Below are 14,926 nucleotides of genomic sequence, written 5' to 3'. Positions count from 1 at the left end.
CAACCTTGTCCCTAGCACTTTAGAAACGTAACTTCCCCTAGATCTTAATAATATCCCCCCCGCCAAAAGCTTATCCACAATAGGGTTCACATGCACCTCTACCTTGTCTAAGGGCTCATTTCAACAAAGTAGGTGCCTGACTTTCGGCGGGTAAGTCATCCTATAGGCATACACTTAAATACTGTGCTGTATTAGTGCCTATGTATAGTAATGTAGCACCAGTACTGTGGTGCCTTTAATGACTTAGCTTTGCACCAATACTAAATGCACGGCCAGGAGCTGCCATAAGGTACCAGAAGCCGCCCCTCCGGGGGGTGGGAGCTGTTTTCTTCTGGTATCGGACTAGCATTGGGAGCCATATGGCCAAAAGCTGCTCATCTGAAGCCAGGATTAAAACTACAGGAGGTCACTGCTCCAAGGGGCCTTTTAATTTAGACAAAAGGTTTGCGGTTCACCTCGAGAGCTTTCCTTTTGGTTGAATAGCAGCCTATTTGGCTGTCAGTCGTTCCCCTTTCCGTTGGTATCAGGATCCCCTGGGGTTCAATCACCGGCGTCCAGCTGACATAATTGCAGAAGACCGGGTTTTGTTCATGTCCTCTGGGGAGCGGGAGAGCAGCGGAGCTGAGAGATAAAATTGCGTTGATGCAGTCGGTCAGCATAGGTGCGTCTAGGTCAGGGGCAACATGTAGCGCTTTTTGGTTGCAGACAAAGTGCCCTTTTTTCCTCCGCTCAGCTTCAGAACTTGTGGGGTATTTGCATTGTTTGCAGGGAAAAGTGAACGAGAAAATTAGCACTGATGAGAGGCCGCCCTGGGGACTGCAGAGCCATAGAACGGGTCCAGCACAGGCAGCACCGATTAAAACATCCCCTGCCTTGCTCCTTGAGGGTTTGGGCATTGGACTGGGTGACCCTTGAGGTCCCCTCCAACCATGATTCAGTGCATCTGTGCCTCCCCATGGAGCTGGGAACATCCTTATGTGGGCAAGAGGATAGTTATTTATTCAGGGCTGCTGTGAGCTGGGGTAAGAGCAGTAAAATCAGTGGAACAGGGGAGAAGGGGGCCTGTGCCTTGTGGCCTCTCTGCTTAGACTTCCCCACTAGGGAAGTCTTCAATCATGTGGCCCACAGGGAACAGGCTGGGTACCCTTTGCAGTGGCACCCAAGTAGCTATCCAGCTGTTACCACCCCAGGGCACTGAAATGCAGCAAGCGACCTGGAGAATAAGAGCAACATCTGACCGCCAGCCCCTCCAATTCTCTTGTGAGAGCAAAGCTTCCAGACCCCAGATGTTTCTGTGCTCTTCTCTTCTTTTTTGGTTTTGTTATGGGAAATAAATTGGTTCCTGCGACCGTTTTCCTCCACCTTTCTGCATCGATAGGGAAGAGGGAAATAAAATGACACTTAATGGGCGCTGCCCATCTGCTTCTGAGCGCGCTGCTCTGGTTCCCTGCTTTACATGCGTTTTCTGTGCATTGCAGGTTAGCCTGAATGACTCGCACAATCAGATGGTCGTGCACTGGGCAGGAGAAAAGAGCAACGTGATCGTGGCCTTGGCTAGAGACAGCTTGGCGATACCAAGTCTCCAGAACAGCGATGTAAGTATGCAGCTTCCCATTGTTACAGAGACAGCCTTGGAAATGGCGTTGTGTGCGGTGATGTGTATGTAGTTGTTCTCCCGAAAGGTGACAGCCTGCCTTTCTGTTATACATTCGAGAGCCTGGCCTCTTGGTCTGAACTTCGGATAGAAACTACTTAGACTTCCTTCCCCACGGGCTCCAATCCAGTTAGGGCTGACTAAGGCCATTATCTTTCTGAAACAGATAAATTGAATCCTAGTTATCTCTGCACAGTGTTGCTTATAAATCTCCTTTATGAGGGGTCATTATCTTCTGCAGGATGAACTGGTTCCATAGATGTAACAGGAAGCTTTATTTGGAGAGTGTCTTTGCTGCCTCCGTCTTGCGGGAGGACGATCTGTCTCCCACTGACATACCGCAGTTCTGCTTCCAAAATCAGTGGATCTTTTCCAGACCTGCAAAGAGCTCGTGTCTCCGCGCTGGCTTCTGTTTGCAGATCCCTCTGTCTGTGTCTGAGACCTGTTGTCTCGTCCCCCTGACACAATATCCTTCAGGGGAGTCCTGGTGGTCACGCCACAGAGAAGAAAAGCTGGCAAGTTTGTGCAGAAACATGTGGCTCAATATGAGCCGACTGTGGTTTAAAGGATACTCATTCCTCCTATCCCCGTTCTGAAGGATGCAGATTGTGGCCTTCTTGTCCGCCGAGTGACAGTGTGAGTGGTAGCACTGTTTCCCCACCCGACTGGCCTACACCAGTGTATCTCCACATAGGGGGTTCATTCTTCCTGCCCCATTAGATCAGGGGTATTTCATGCTGAGCCTGCCAGCCAAAGGGAAGATGGCTGCAGCTGTTATCAGAAGGTGGAGACTGTAGCGAGATACTTTCCAGCGCACTTCACATCCATCCAACAGGAAGTTCAAGGAGGATCACTCTAGGTTGGGACCAGGTCAGACTTCATTCACACCGGGCAGCGGGTAACATTATACACAAAAATCAGCATTTACCAACTGCGGGGTTGGGGCCAGGCTGCTCAATGCCTTGCCCAGGCTTCGGTGCAGAGGGGTAGGACACCACTGCCAGCAGAGGAGTAGCGTCCACGCTCAGTTTGACATAGCACATCCAGCTGCAAAGTGCCAGGCAAAGGTGAGGTATAGCTCCATTATCCTGAAGGACAAATACCGCATTTACTGTGATACATTCAACTGAATGATGAGTCCCCTGTCTAGAAGAAAAAGGTCTTTATCCTATTCCCAGTCTCCCAGATTTGCTATTCCTCATACCAGGACAAGGATAAGGAAATACTTTTAAGCATTCTGGGAGCAGGATTGCTTGTTGTTGGTGGTGTTTTGTCCTTATACAATGCCTTGCCCGGGGAGAGCCTGATCCAGTGCTCAGGTTCCTAGGCACTAAGGTAATAATAATAATTATAATAATAATCCATGCCTTGGTTTTAACTGGAGAAAGGAAGAGTAGAGCTGCTTGCCTTTTCTTTTCTGTAGCAGTAGCTTGCTTAGAAAGAGAATTAGCTTTGCCTTTCTAGCATTTTGTCTGAGGCTTTATAGACTTGTCATTTTGTTCTCTGCCTCCTGTTAAAGCATCTCTTAGTCTTTCCGTTAGCATGGCGTCACCCTGTCTTCTGCCTCTGGTTTTCAACATCGTTACGGCCTGCGTAAGGAAGTGTGGCCTCAGCTCCTCCTGCATCCCATGTTTTATAGCCTCTTCTGTGTGTATTTTTTTCCAGGGTTGTATAAAATGTTATGAAACCCATAAACAAGAGAGAGGCCGGGAGACTGCCAGGTTGGAAACGAAACCTTTGTGCTCATAATCCCGGGATTCTTTCCCTTGCAGGTTTACGTGTCTTACGACTATGGGAAGACATTTAAAAAAATATCAGAGAAATTCAGCTTTGGTGCAGGGAACACCAGCAAGGTGGCGATTGCTCAGTTCTACCACAGCCCCGCTGACAACAAAAGGGTAAGGAGTGAACATGTTTAAGTCTATATACCTGGCTTATTCTGCATGCAAAAAAATACAGGGCTTTCATTATCATGGTTCAGCTGAGGTGGTACAACCCCTCGCAGCCTGTATGCAATTCGACTGGTATAGCAGTGTCTATACTAGGATGGTTATTCTTGTCCTTAGGGGGATCGGTGTGTAAAGACCCCGTGATAGTAGCTTAACTATGTCCGTGCTAGGTTGTACTGATAAAACCGTGTAAAAACATCGCTCCACCATCCAGCATGGTTACACAGGCACAGAAGCTGGGTGTAAACCAGACATAAATAAAATCTACCCCGGCTCCTGTTAAGCCCCTTAAGCACTCCCCCTGCCAGCCCTGCTGCCCGTAGTCAATCTTGTCAGTTTGTGTAGAATAGTCCTCTCATTTTATCTCTTTTCTGGCCTCTGTCCATCCTGTGAGCTGGAAAGGGGAACCTTTCCTATGTGTCTGGAAAGCACTCTATGGATAATAAATAAGAATAAATGTCTATCTGTCTTATCATAATGCTCTTTATTATTTAAAAGAAAAGGATTGCTCAGCGTTGCAAAAAACTTCTTGAAGCTTTACAGCAAAAGAAGACATTTGTCTCTTGGGGGTTATAAATTACTTGTGATTAAGAAAACTGGTGAAAAAGGTTTCCAGGAAAAATGCACAGGCAATTATTTTTCGTTTCTCCTGCAGGAGAGCATACAATGCCTGGATGTCTTGGGTATTATGTGCCTTTGGCAGGGGTTTTAAGTGCAAGTAAAGGGGCAAGTATGAGAAGAGCCAGGGCAGACAGGTAACAGGTCCTTCTGTCAGGTTTAGATTCTCCGACTAGTAGAGCATCCAAGATCACGGAGCTTAAATGCATCCGTGGGAGGGAAAGTTGCCATCCTGGTATTTCTAAGATCAGTGTGAACCCTTTTACATTCAAACTCCTCTTTGGGGCTCCGAGCATTGAAATGGATTCCTAGTTAGCTGTCAGCAGCAAAAGCTTCGGATGGGGGAAGCCGTACTGACTGTCTCGTCCTTGCCACTACGTGAACTCCCCTCTGAAGAAAACCTGTATTAAGGTGGGAAGTTGCCCTGTTAGGTTAGTGCATGCTCTGTGGGTCCCAGCAACTCCGAACCGAGTTTGCACGTTGGAAAATGTGCCTGTTTCGAATTCCAGCTTTGGAAACGTACCTTGAGATCAGTAAGGCAGGTTGGACTCTTTTCAGCTCATGCAGCGTCACGTTAACACTTCTTTAACACAGCTGGACCCAAACACGGGAGCGGGGTACTGGAGAATCACAACGAGAATCCTTAAGTCCTGCCTTCTGTTGTATCTGCCCTCAGCGTGGTTGCGTGGATATTGACTGAGGGTAGAAGGTGGCCATGCGTTTGAAACCTAATTAAGAGACCTGCTGGGAGACAGGATAGACTCAGCTGTCTCCTAAAGTTTCAGCTTCGCCATGGTTATAGGTTTAAATGGTTCTGTTTTTCTGTCCCTCTCACAGAACGGGGCTGCCAGTAGCATATTGCATGCTTGTCCTCTGGTTAGATCCTGAGATATTGCTTTTTTTTTTTTTTTTTTACTCTGGGAGCGCCTTTAGGGCAAGTTATTCATATTGCAAATCACAGACGGCATAGCACCCTTGCAAATGGGGGAGAAGGCTGGTTTTCTGCATGTGCTGATTTTGTCTTCCAGTCTCCATTGCCAGTGTCTTTCTCCTTCTGTCTCAGCACATCAGGTTCTGCTCGTCATTATGATTGTCTGACCATGGTTTTGTGTTTTGCTCCCTTTTCCCCTTCCCCTCTCCAGTACATCTTTGTGGATGTCTTCATCCAGTACCTCTGGATCACGACTGATTTCTGCAACAGTATTCAGGGCTTCTCTATTCCCTTCAGAGCAGCAGACCTTCTCTTGCACAGCAGGAACCCTAACCTGGTTTTGGGCTTTGATAGATCTCATCCTAACAAACAGGTGAGATGCTGTAGCCAGATGGGTGTGCCAAGCCATACCGCTTCTGTGGTCTTACTGAGTGCCTAAAATGTTACGTACTTGTTTGACTGCTTGCTGTGAGATGTGCTCAGTACCCATTGCACTGTATCTACTTCCTTCGTCTACAGCTATCAAGAAAGGTTTGATTCAAACTGGCTACCTCCACCATCCTTCCCTGCAGGCAGGCACGCATCCATCATTTTTCTCGTGATTTTTGTGGCATTGAAGGTCTATGGTTACTCTGGTATTAACAATAAGATCTCCCCTTTCCCTAGCCAGGGGAGGCAGATGCAGCTCTCTCTCTCTCCATCCCTTACTGTCTTGCAAACATTCATGATCTGAGTCTGGGAGATAGGTAAATACAAGTATCCCCATTTCACAGGAGGGAGAAAGACAGAGGCCCACAAAGAGGTTAATAGTCTCACTCAAGACGACACAGCAGTTCAGGGACAGAGCCAGGGCATGAGCCCAGGTGTGCTCATTGTCTGGCCTTTTCTATAGCTACTGGACAACATTCCTCCTCCGGTCCTGCCTATCCGGTTTCATGCAAGAAAGACCGAGGGCAGAGGGGGATTGGCTACAGCTCACCTGAAGGACGGCTCATGCGTGTCCCATTTCCTTCAGTCACCAGAATGATCTGTAATTTATGTGCTGAGAGCTAGCAGGGAGGATTGGCACTCAGAAACACTAGTCTGCCCCATGCTCTGTAGGCCTTACCCTTAGCAGCGGCCATGAGGTTTATCTTGCAAGGTCACGTACCAGTATCATATAGCGCTGTGTTTTGCTGTCTCCCTGGCCATAACGGTGCGATGGTTTCTGCACCCTGGACTAGAGCGTGCATGCGCGTGCTTCACCGCTGCGCAGCCCTAATTAGCCAGAACATCCCCTTTTAAATATTTAAATCTGTTTGCTCTCTCAGGCAGCCAGGAGGGAAGATGTTTTATTTTTACAGATGGTTCCCCCCTGTCCTCCCCTCCCTTTGCGTCCTATAATCCTCTGAGACTGCATCAATAGTAACTCACAGCAGAAGGCTGCCAGCAAAGGCAGGAATGACCTTTGGATCATTTAACATGGGTTTGTGGCTTTGCATTTGGCCTTGCCGTGCAGATTGCTTTTGGCTGCAGGTAGAGGAGAATGCTTTTATACAACTCTGCAGCTAGAGCATTTAACGTTTTGACATGTCTTTTTAGGCAAGAGCCCCACCCCAAATGCATAAATTACAAATAAGTAAAGACATGCATCTGCAAAGTACATAAATAACCAATGCTGTTTTACAGTCTAATCAGTGAGCCACCGCAGGCTGGGTTATTTGTTATACGCTCTGAGAGACACAGTGTGAAGGGCATAGACCAGGCATGGGAAAAACAGAATTTTATATCACCTTTGTGCTGTCCTGAGCAACTTTGCTCCTGCTGCTGCGGGGCAAAGTGACTCCTGGCTCAATTCAGAGCTGCCCCAAGGGCTGTTTTGGTTTAGAGGAACTTGCTCAGGTCTATCTCAGGGCTGGACTGCAGATCGCAGCCATATACTGCTGAATCGTATGACTTTTGCTGCTTCTGTGCTTGACATATCTCCTTCGTCCCCTGACATTCAGCACCTACCAGGTTTTGCATATGTCAGCTATATGCTGCTTCTGCGCTGGTTGATTCTCCCCTGGCCTTTGCCATTCACTTGTATCCCTTACATCTCACTGGGAGAACTATGTGGTTTCGAATTAGCTCCTGTGTTTCTCCAGCTTTTGCTTGCTTTTGACGCAAGGGTAGGTGATAATGCAGACAGAGCTGATCGAGGGGTTAGATCAGTCGGCTGGGAGTCAGCACCTCTGGGGTCCTCTTCCTTGTTTTGCAGCTGACTCGCTGCTTGACTTTGGGAGCTCAGACAGGGATAGCACTTCCCTTCTCTGCAAGGCCTTAAATTAACCTTTGCTGAAGCGTTGTGATACCTGCGGTAGGAAAGAGCTAGGGAAGAAAAGGTGAGCCTGACCATGATTATTGAAGGATTAAATGCTTCTATTTCTGAAATGGAAAAAAAAAAAAAATCAAGGCTACGGCCCAGGTATCTTTCCTTGCAAGAACAATCAGACATGCCATTCTGGTAAGCTTGGGCTGAGAGAGGGCGGTAGCCAGTCCCTAATCACTGAACAGTGCACTGTTACAGCCATGTACCACTCATTCAGGGCCAAAGAGCTTAATTCTCCACTCTCTGTGCGCCTAACGATGCTGCTAATGGGCACCAGTGATACATTTATAAGCTGTGCTTGATCTTCTGATGATCACTAAACTTTTTCAAGCCAGCTGAATCTTGGAGCTGAAATGTCGCCAGCCTCTTGTACATCCTAGGTGAAGGCATGTAATTATGAAAATTTAAGTGCCAGCGTGATTCTGGGTCTTGTAACAGAAACAGAGAGCAGAGCTTGCTCCTAGCCCAGATGCTTTAGTCATAGTATTACCCTTCCACGTATCAGGAGAGATTATTCCTAATTCTGGCTCAGTGCCCACAACGGCAGGGATGCAGGCAGGGGCACACGATCGTTTTAGGGTGGGACCAAGAGACAGCGCAGCCGTTTGATGTGGCAGGTGACTCTTGTACGTACCCTGCACCACCAAGCCGGTGGAGCATTTTTGCTTATGGCAGCAAACGGATGCTGGGAAGATGGGGGTGCGGCACCTGGAGTTTGTCTACACAGGTTGTGCACCACGGCCGGGACCGTCCCACCTGCTTCGCTCTGCACCCCGCTTACCTGAGCCCCAAAATTAGGCTTAGCATGGTCTTGAATGGCTCTTTGGCTCTGCATTGGGCACGCTTCCTGCCACGGTCTCAGGGGGCCACTCGCAGCCAGCTGCACTACCTAATTTCCTGGCTGCGGTGTGCAGTCGGCTCAGCCAGTGGGAGGAGCGTGCTCCTGGCAGCAGACCCAGGTGCGGCAGGGAGGCAGGGCAGACACGTCCTTCAAGCCCGACTACAGGCCCACACCTCAACCATGTTCACAGCTTGCTGTTTGACCACGGGGCTGGCGGATTTCCAGCATTTAACCCTTCAGTTTGACACATGTTGGAAATGAGAGCTGCAGTGTGTGAGACTCACGTGTCTCTCTGACATTTTGTATTGCAGCTTTGGAAATCAGACGATTTTGGTCAGACCTGGATAATGATTCAGGAGCATGTGAAATCTTTCTCTTGGTATGTACTGCACTGCTGTCACGCTGGCACATTTTGTTCTTCCTCTCTCTTCTCACTTCTCCTCCCATCCTTTGCCAAGGACTCGAGCACAGATGTGGGCAGATATCAAGGTGTAAAGCTGTGCTGTAGCATTCCCTCCTAAAGTGCAGTCTGTAGCAAATGGATCTCATAGTTGTTAAACAGGAACCGCTGATCACGGGGGCTTGGTGCAGAAGTGTGTCGGCAGAAAGCTACCAGTACTTTGAGCTTCTTTACCTTGGTGCATACAGTGCTGGGGTCCTGACAGCTGTCACCAGCCTAAACAGTGTGAAGCTGAATCAGTGTTAGCAGATCTGCTAAGGCAAAATATGAGAGTGGCAAATACTTTTCGTTTGTATTTGTGTTGTTTGGACCCTCTGTGCTCGTTTTGTACTCTGGAGTTGGGCGCTGCACCACTTCTAAAACTTACTGTTCAGTATGATTTCGTAGTGATTTTATGCACAGATAAGGTATACTGGCCAAAACAGAACGTTTTTGGGAGGTCTCTAAACTTGCTGTCTGATTTCTGGTGGACGCTGTGCTTTTTTTCACTTTCTGGCTTAGGTGATCATTTAATCTTGATGTGCAATGTTAAACAGCTTCTGCACAACATCGGTATCAGGATTTTCTGTAGGGCTCTCAGGGAGAAGTTGCTCTGAATTTTAAAAGGTCTTTCATTCAAAAACCCTGATTTTACCTCTGTTAAAGTTGGTGCTCAAACTCCCGTTGACATCAATGGTACCGAACGGAAGAAAGGCCCTTGAGGCCCAATGTGCATCCGTGTCATGACCTCAGTTGGGAGTGAACCCTACATCAGACCCAGATTCTTCTTCTCACCGTGAGATAGGCCAAAGCCCCCGGGCTCACCATGTGCCATCATGATGTTCAAAACTCCAGTCCAGATTGTGGAGTTTGAGCCCACCTCTTGTTAAGTGACTTTGTTTGAAATGACTGGTGCAATCTGAATAGCTAAGTGAGCTGAAAAACTGACATACCTTTTTTTTTCCTTCCCTCCCCCACCCCCCAAGGGGCACTGAGCCTTATGATAAGCCAAATACAGTTTACATAGAACGGCACGAACCTTCGGGGTCTTCAACTATCATTCGCAGCACAGATTTCTTTCAAACCAGGGAAAATAAAGAAATTATTCTGGAAGAAGTGGACGACTTCCAGTTCAGGGACAAGTATCTCTTTGCCACAAAGACAGTGGTAAGTAACAGTAAGAAAGTCACCAGGTGGGTCAAAAGCTTATACTTCAAGTGCCTGCTCTAGAACTCTTTAAAGTCAATGGAAAAGACTTCAGTTGACTTCAGCAGTACACCAATGGACAGTAGTTAGTCAAGCTTCATCAATGATGTAATGAAAACAAGGACCTGAAAGCAAAACATTTAATGTTTCATCAGCCTATTGACAGACTCAGAAAGAAGAGTGAGCTGGAGTTAGTGATCTTGGCTTAATGCTGTTTAGGGCCTGACAATATAAATGCTAACAAGAGGGTCTTAAATACAACCCCCCACCACAAACAGTAGGTTAATAGACGAGTACTATGGACATGCCAGCCGGGACCTTTGCTCAGTGCTGGGACTTGGAGTGAGCAAAGTTGAAACGGTGCATCTAAATCCAGATATTTGCAGATTTTCCATTTACTTGGTCACAAAAGCATCACCGTGGTTTGTGGACAAACAAACTGTTTGGCTAGACCATTCTCGATTTGGTGCAGTTGGCTCGACACCTTAGCTTAGCACAGGTGAGCTAGAATGGCTGGATGGCTCCTGCGGTGGGATGCTACCAAGTCTGCTGCACAAGCCAACAGTAACCCTCCTCCTTACCTCCTCTCGGAGGTGTGGTGTCTTGCTACCGCTCCTGAGTTGTAAGTTTGAGCCTTGCTTTGGATTCATGCTGATGCCTGCTCCTAGCTGACATAGCTGTAAATGGGAGCCTGGGCTTTTGGGCTGGGAGGTCAGCTAGAAGTGAGTGCAGCTCCATCTCTCGCATGTGTGTTGTCAGGTGTGCTAGTCTGACAGGCCTTCCAGGCTCAGGAGAACCATAACTGACTGACCTCGTCACAGTGCAGGGCTGAAATGAGATTGGATGGGAACAGTGGCATTTTCCTATATTGGTTTGATTTAAGCAAGCCAGGCAGAAACAGGTCAGTCTCTGAAGTCCCAGAGCTTTGGGAGAAGAGCCCAGCTGCCAGCCAGCCAAAGGACAGAAGTTAACTTCTGGTGATGAGGGAAGATGATGCCTATTTGCAATAGTTCAGTTCATAAATCATAAAAGTGAGGGTTGGAAGGGACTTCAGGAGGTCACATCTAGTCCAACCCCCGGCTCAAAGCAGGACCAGCCCCAACTAGATCATTAGGAGGATACTTGTCAACTTGAACTTTTCTTTCCTTTAAAGAGGACAAACCTGCTATTTTTGTAGCATCCCCCCTCTCACCAAGACACTTTTAACGAGCAAAGCAGCTCCCAGTCGCATTGTAGTGGGTCCTTCCCCAAAGCTGCTTCCTGTGTGAATGCCACAGCAGTGAGTAGTAAGCATCTTTACCGTTGACACCCGCACAGCGCCTTTAACAGGTGCAGTCATGTCTAAAACAAACAGGAAAATTGCTTGAAGGACTGTTTTGATTGCTAAAAAATACCTTGGGCAAGAATGGAAATCCACAGCATTTTTGGTTATGTAGGCCTGGCATTTGGGCCCGATATTACTGGGATTCAGCCCACAATGGGTTGAGAGAATCAGAATACTCTGTCTAGTTTTTTTATTGGCATAATGAAAAGCATAGTGACTGCATACTGCTTTATGGAGAAATAATCCAACAGGAGGACTCCACTTTGCTTTCCAGTTCTCCTGTGAGATCCACTATTGGTCTGTTGCTATTCTCTATGGGTGATTCTTGTACATTATCTCTGAACCTGTAGTGTCTGAGCACCTTGTCATCTTCAAGCTGTTTGCTCTCACAACGCTGGTGCATGGGAAGGCGGTGGTTTCCAGTCCTCTTGGCCACACAGTTGTAACAGTCTTCAGACTCCTGAGCAAATAGGAAAATGTGTTTCTTTTTTTGACGTGAGCCAAAATATTGAAATGGGAACCGTGAAGGTTGCAGTTTTGCTGGTCTGACGCATTCAAAATTCATGAGGCAGGTTCCAAAAGTTTTGAGATTTTAAAAAACGCAGTAGAATTTGGGATTCATTTGATTTATTTTTTGATTTTGGAGGGGAGTTGGTGACACTGAGCTAAGCATCTACATCCGTGCGTATGCGCTTCTCTTACAGCGATACAAAGCACCCTTGACTCCTGTTAAATCCAGTGGCCGCCTGTTTTGGAACCTAAATATAGACTGAGGTGTCTGGCATCGGGGTGCTGTATTCAGACATCCTGAATGTGATTTTTCTTAACTTGATGCCTGTCCATGTTAAACTTATCCCAAGCAGGCAAATATCTAAATTAAAGCATAGCTGATGTGCAAAAGGAGAACTATGGAAAAAGAATCACGTTAATGTCTGCCTGTATGGGAGGATGATGAGAGGGGAACATTAGTATTGGTCAACACAGTTGATCACCAGAGAGTTGGGAGATCTCCAGATTGCAAAATAGCAAGAAGGACGGTGACATGTTGACTCCAGACTTGACATTGAGTATTTAAAGGGACCACAGCTTTCTTTCCCGTAAAGGACAGGGAAATTCAAAACAGGTTTTAAGTTAGATCTACCTGGTGTGTGCATCTAAGGCATCTTCTTGGTAAATACTGACTTTTTGTGGGGCAAGCAGAAAAGTATAGTGTTGCCAGTTTTCCACGTTAGCAATAAAGACTCCCACACATGCTAGGGTGAGGGCATAGGGGTTTCATGTTTCACGTTCGCAGGGAACGGTGTTAAGCCATAACTGTGTTTTTTTAGAGTCCATTTTGTTGGAAGTCCCATCAAATTACTACATCGAGCAGGTCTTTGCCTACTTGACTACCATGCTTTTTGTTAAGTTTCATCTGTTCAGCTTTTCATCTGTATTACAGACAATTATGAATTTAGACATAAAAGAGAGTCCTGACATGTTCCTCCCTGCCCTTCCTCCCAGCATTTATTGGGTGGCCAGCAGCAGTCTTCAGTTCAGCTCTGGGTCTCCTTCAACCGCAAGCCAATGCAAGCTGCACAGTTTGTAACCAGGCATCCGATTAAGGTAAATGGGAACTCTTTATTCATCTTTCCCCCATTGTTATCTAAGGGATTGCAACAGCATTTCTGCTTTGACCTAAACACTGCAATAGTTAGATTGGCAGTAAAATCAGTTCTGAAGAGGTTGCCCCTTCTCATGTTTGGCATAGAAGAGAAGCTGATAGCAATGATGTCCACTGGGAAAAACAGGATTGCAAACCAGAATCAAATCACTTGTGCCTGTGAGTCCTTGCAAAATCAGGCCCTTTTTTAGTTTGAAGTAGCAAAGTTTTGGTGGGATTTTTATTAGGCACAATTTTTACCTGTTTTCAAATTAGTGTAAACCTGCAAGGCTCTGTCTCTTGGATTCAGGATTGTGAGAACATTGCTGTACATCCCAAGAAATCGGTTTCCATGTGTGGGGAACACAGGATTATTTGCATTGTACTTAAAAGCCTCGATTGCAGCTAGCCAAGCGTGGATGTAAGAGTCTTCTCTTCCCAGATGCAGGCACTTAGCATAATAGTCCTTGCAATTGCAGGAAGAGGGAAAGCATCCTCTGCCAGCACCAGCCTGGATTCCAGCCTACCCACAGGAGATGGTGGTAGGCTAGGGCTGGGCTGCATCTACCTTGTTCACGAGCCTATGGCAGGGGGTGGCAGCATAGTGGGAGAGCTGACATGCTGTTGACTGTGGCAGTGTGCATGGTTTCCCCTCCTGCTGGGGAGCGATTGGGCCCACTGGGGGATCCTGCTTCCAAGATCTTCCCTTTGGACAGAGCAGAGCTTTGCCACACTGAAGACAGGGCTACTTCTTTCACAGCACAGTCTAGCTTGTGCTTTCCCTGTGGTTGCTGCAGCAGTGAGCTCTAGGGAGTGATTGACATTTCAAAGAGCTTGGGGATATTATCCTACTAAACCCAGCCTCCAGTGATACCACCACTTCCCAAAGCTAGAGTGAGTACAAGAGAGCTGGGGTGCCTTAGTATTTTGGTGAGAACTAGGTAGACACTCAACACGTGGCAAACATGTTTACTGCCTTTAGGAGGTCACAGTCTCACACCGATCCAGACATATGGATCAGGCAGAGGCAGGGCTCGGTGGGTTGGAGAGAGCTGGATGAGTTCTCCCATTGTTGCGGTGCTAATCTTTTTTTTTGGCCTGCTCCGCTGAGGAGCAGCTCTTTGAGGGTGGACTTGGAGGCAAAACTCATTTGTGCAAAAAGCGGAGGTTCGGCATTCATCTGCCAAGTGGAGAAGCTGAACATGGGTGGAGGGAGGATTGGCTTCCAGGCGTCTGAGAGGAAATGACAAATGCTTGAGACTTGGGGAAAAAACACAGAGATTTAAAAGGAAAAAAAAAAGGTGGGGGGGGGGAGGACGAGCATGGAGCGGTGAGCTAAACGAACGCCGTTTGTGTTGTTTGCGTCCCTAAGGAGTACTACATCGCCGACGCATCCGAGGACCAGGTGTTTGTGTGCGTCAGCCACAGTAACAACCGCACCAACCTGTACATCTCAGAAGCAGAAGGACTGAGGTTTTCACTGTCTTTAGAGAACGTGCTGTACTATAGCCCCGGAGGAGCAGGCAGCGATACCCTGGTGAGGTAAGGACAGGCTGGCTAGTGACAGCAGGCTCAGCGGCGGGGTGGTTTGGGGCATCTACTAGGGGTTACTCTGGGAATTTCACGGCAAGGTTGCTGTGCAGAGGGGAAACCCAATGATGCCAACTCATAGACATTTACAGAAAGCTTCAGCTCACGTTGCAAACATATTAAACTCCACAGCGCCCTGGAGTAGATGAGCATCAACCCCGTTTTGCAGGTGAGGGAGAGTTGTTTAGCGATTCATTTTAGCTCGCAGAGCCATTCAGTAGAGGAGCTGGGGTTAGGATTGAGAAGTTCCTGGCTCGCAAGCCGAAACCATGTCCCGGCATGCGTCTCTGTCGATATCAAAGGGGTAAAGCAAAATGTGCCAGTGGAAGATTAGTATGACTGCCTCTGAGGAGTCGACACCATGAACAACATCATGGAGCTG

General features: G+C 47.4%; 1 protein-coding gene across 2 annotated transcripts in view; it reads left to right on the top strand.

The window, feature by feature from the left end:
* Window positions 1-1,480: 1,480 nt before the first annotated feature.
* The window catches only part of SORL1 (sortilin related receptor 1), a 70,626-nt gene continuing 57,180 nt past the window's right edge, over window positions 1,481-14,926 (top strand). For both annotated transcript variants that reach the window (XM_019547056.1, XM_019547055.1), the window contains exons 1-7: window positions 1,481-1,595; window positions 3,427-3,552; window positions 5,364-5,525; window positions 8,655-8,722; window positions 9,769-9,949; window positions 12,816-12,917; window positions 14,327-14,496. In XM_019547056.1, the coding sequence (XP_019402601.1) occupies window positions 1,506-1,595; window positions 3,427-3,552; window positions 5,364-5,525; window positions 8,655-8,722; window positions 9,769-9,949; window positions 12,816-12,917; window positions 14,327-14,496 (899 nt within the window). In that variant the 5' untranslated portion in view covers window positions 1,481-1,505. The remainder of the gene's footprint in view (window positions 1,596-3,426; window positions 3,553-5,363; window positions 5,526-8,654; window positions 8,723-9,768; window positions 9,950-12,815; window positions 12,918-14,326; window positions 14,497-14,926) is intronic.

The sequence above is a fragment of the Crocodylus porosus genome, unplaced genomic scaffold (assembly GCF_001723895.1).
Source record: "Crocodylus porosus isolate Cpor-Errol unplaced genomic scaffold, CroPor_comp1, whole genome shotgun sequence".
Classification (NCBI taxonomy): Eukaryota; Metazoa; Chordata; order Crocodylia; family Crocodylidae; genus Crocodylus; species Crocodylus porosus.
Note: the sequence above shows the minus strand (reverse complement) of the source record. Positions and strands in the feature narration are given on the sequence as shown.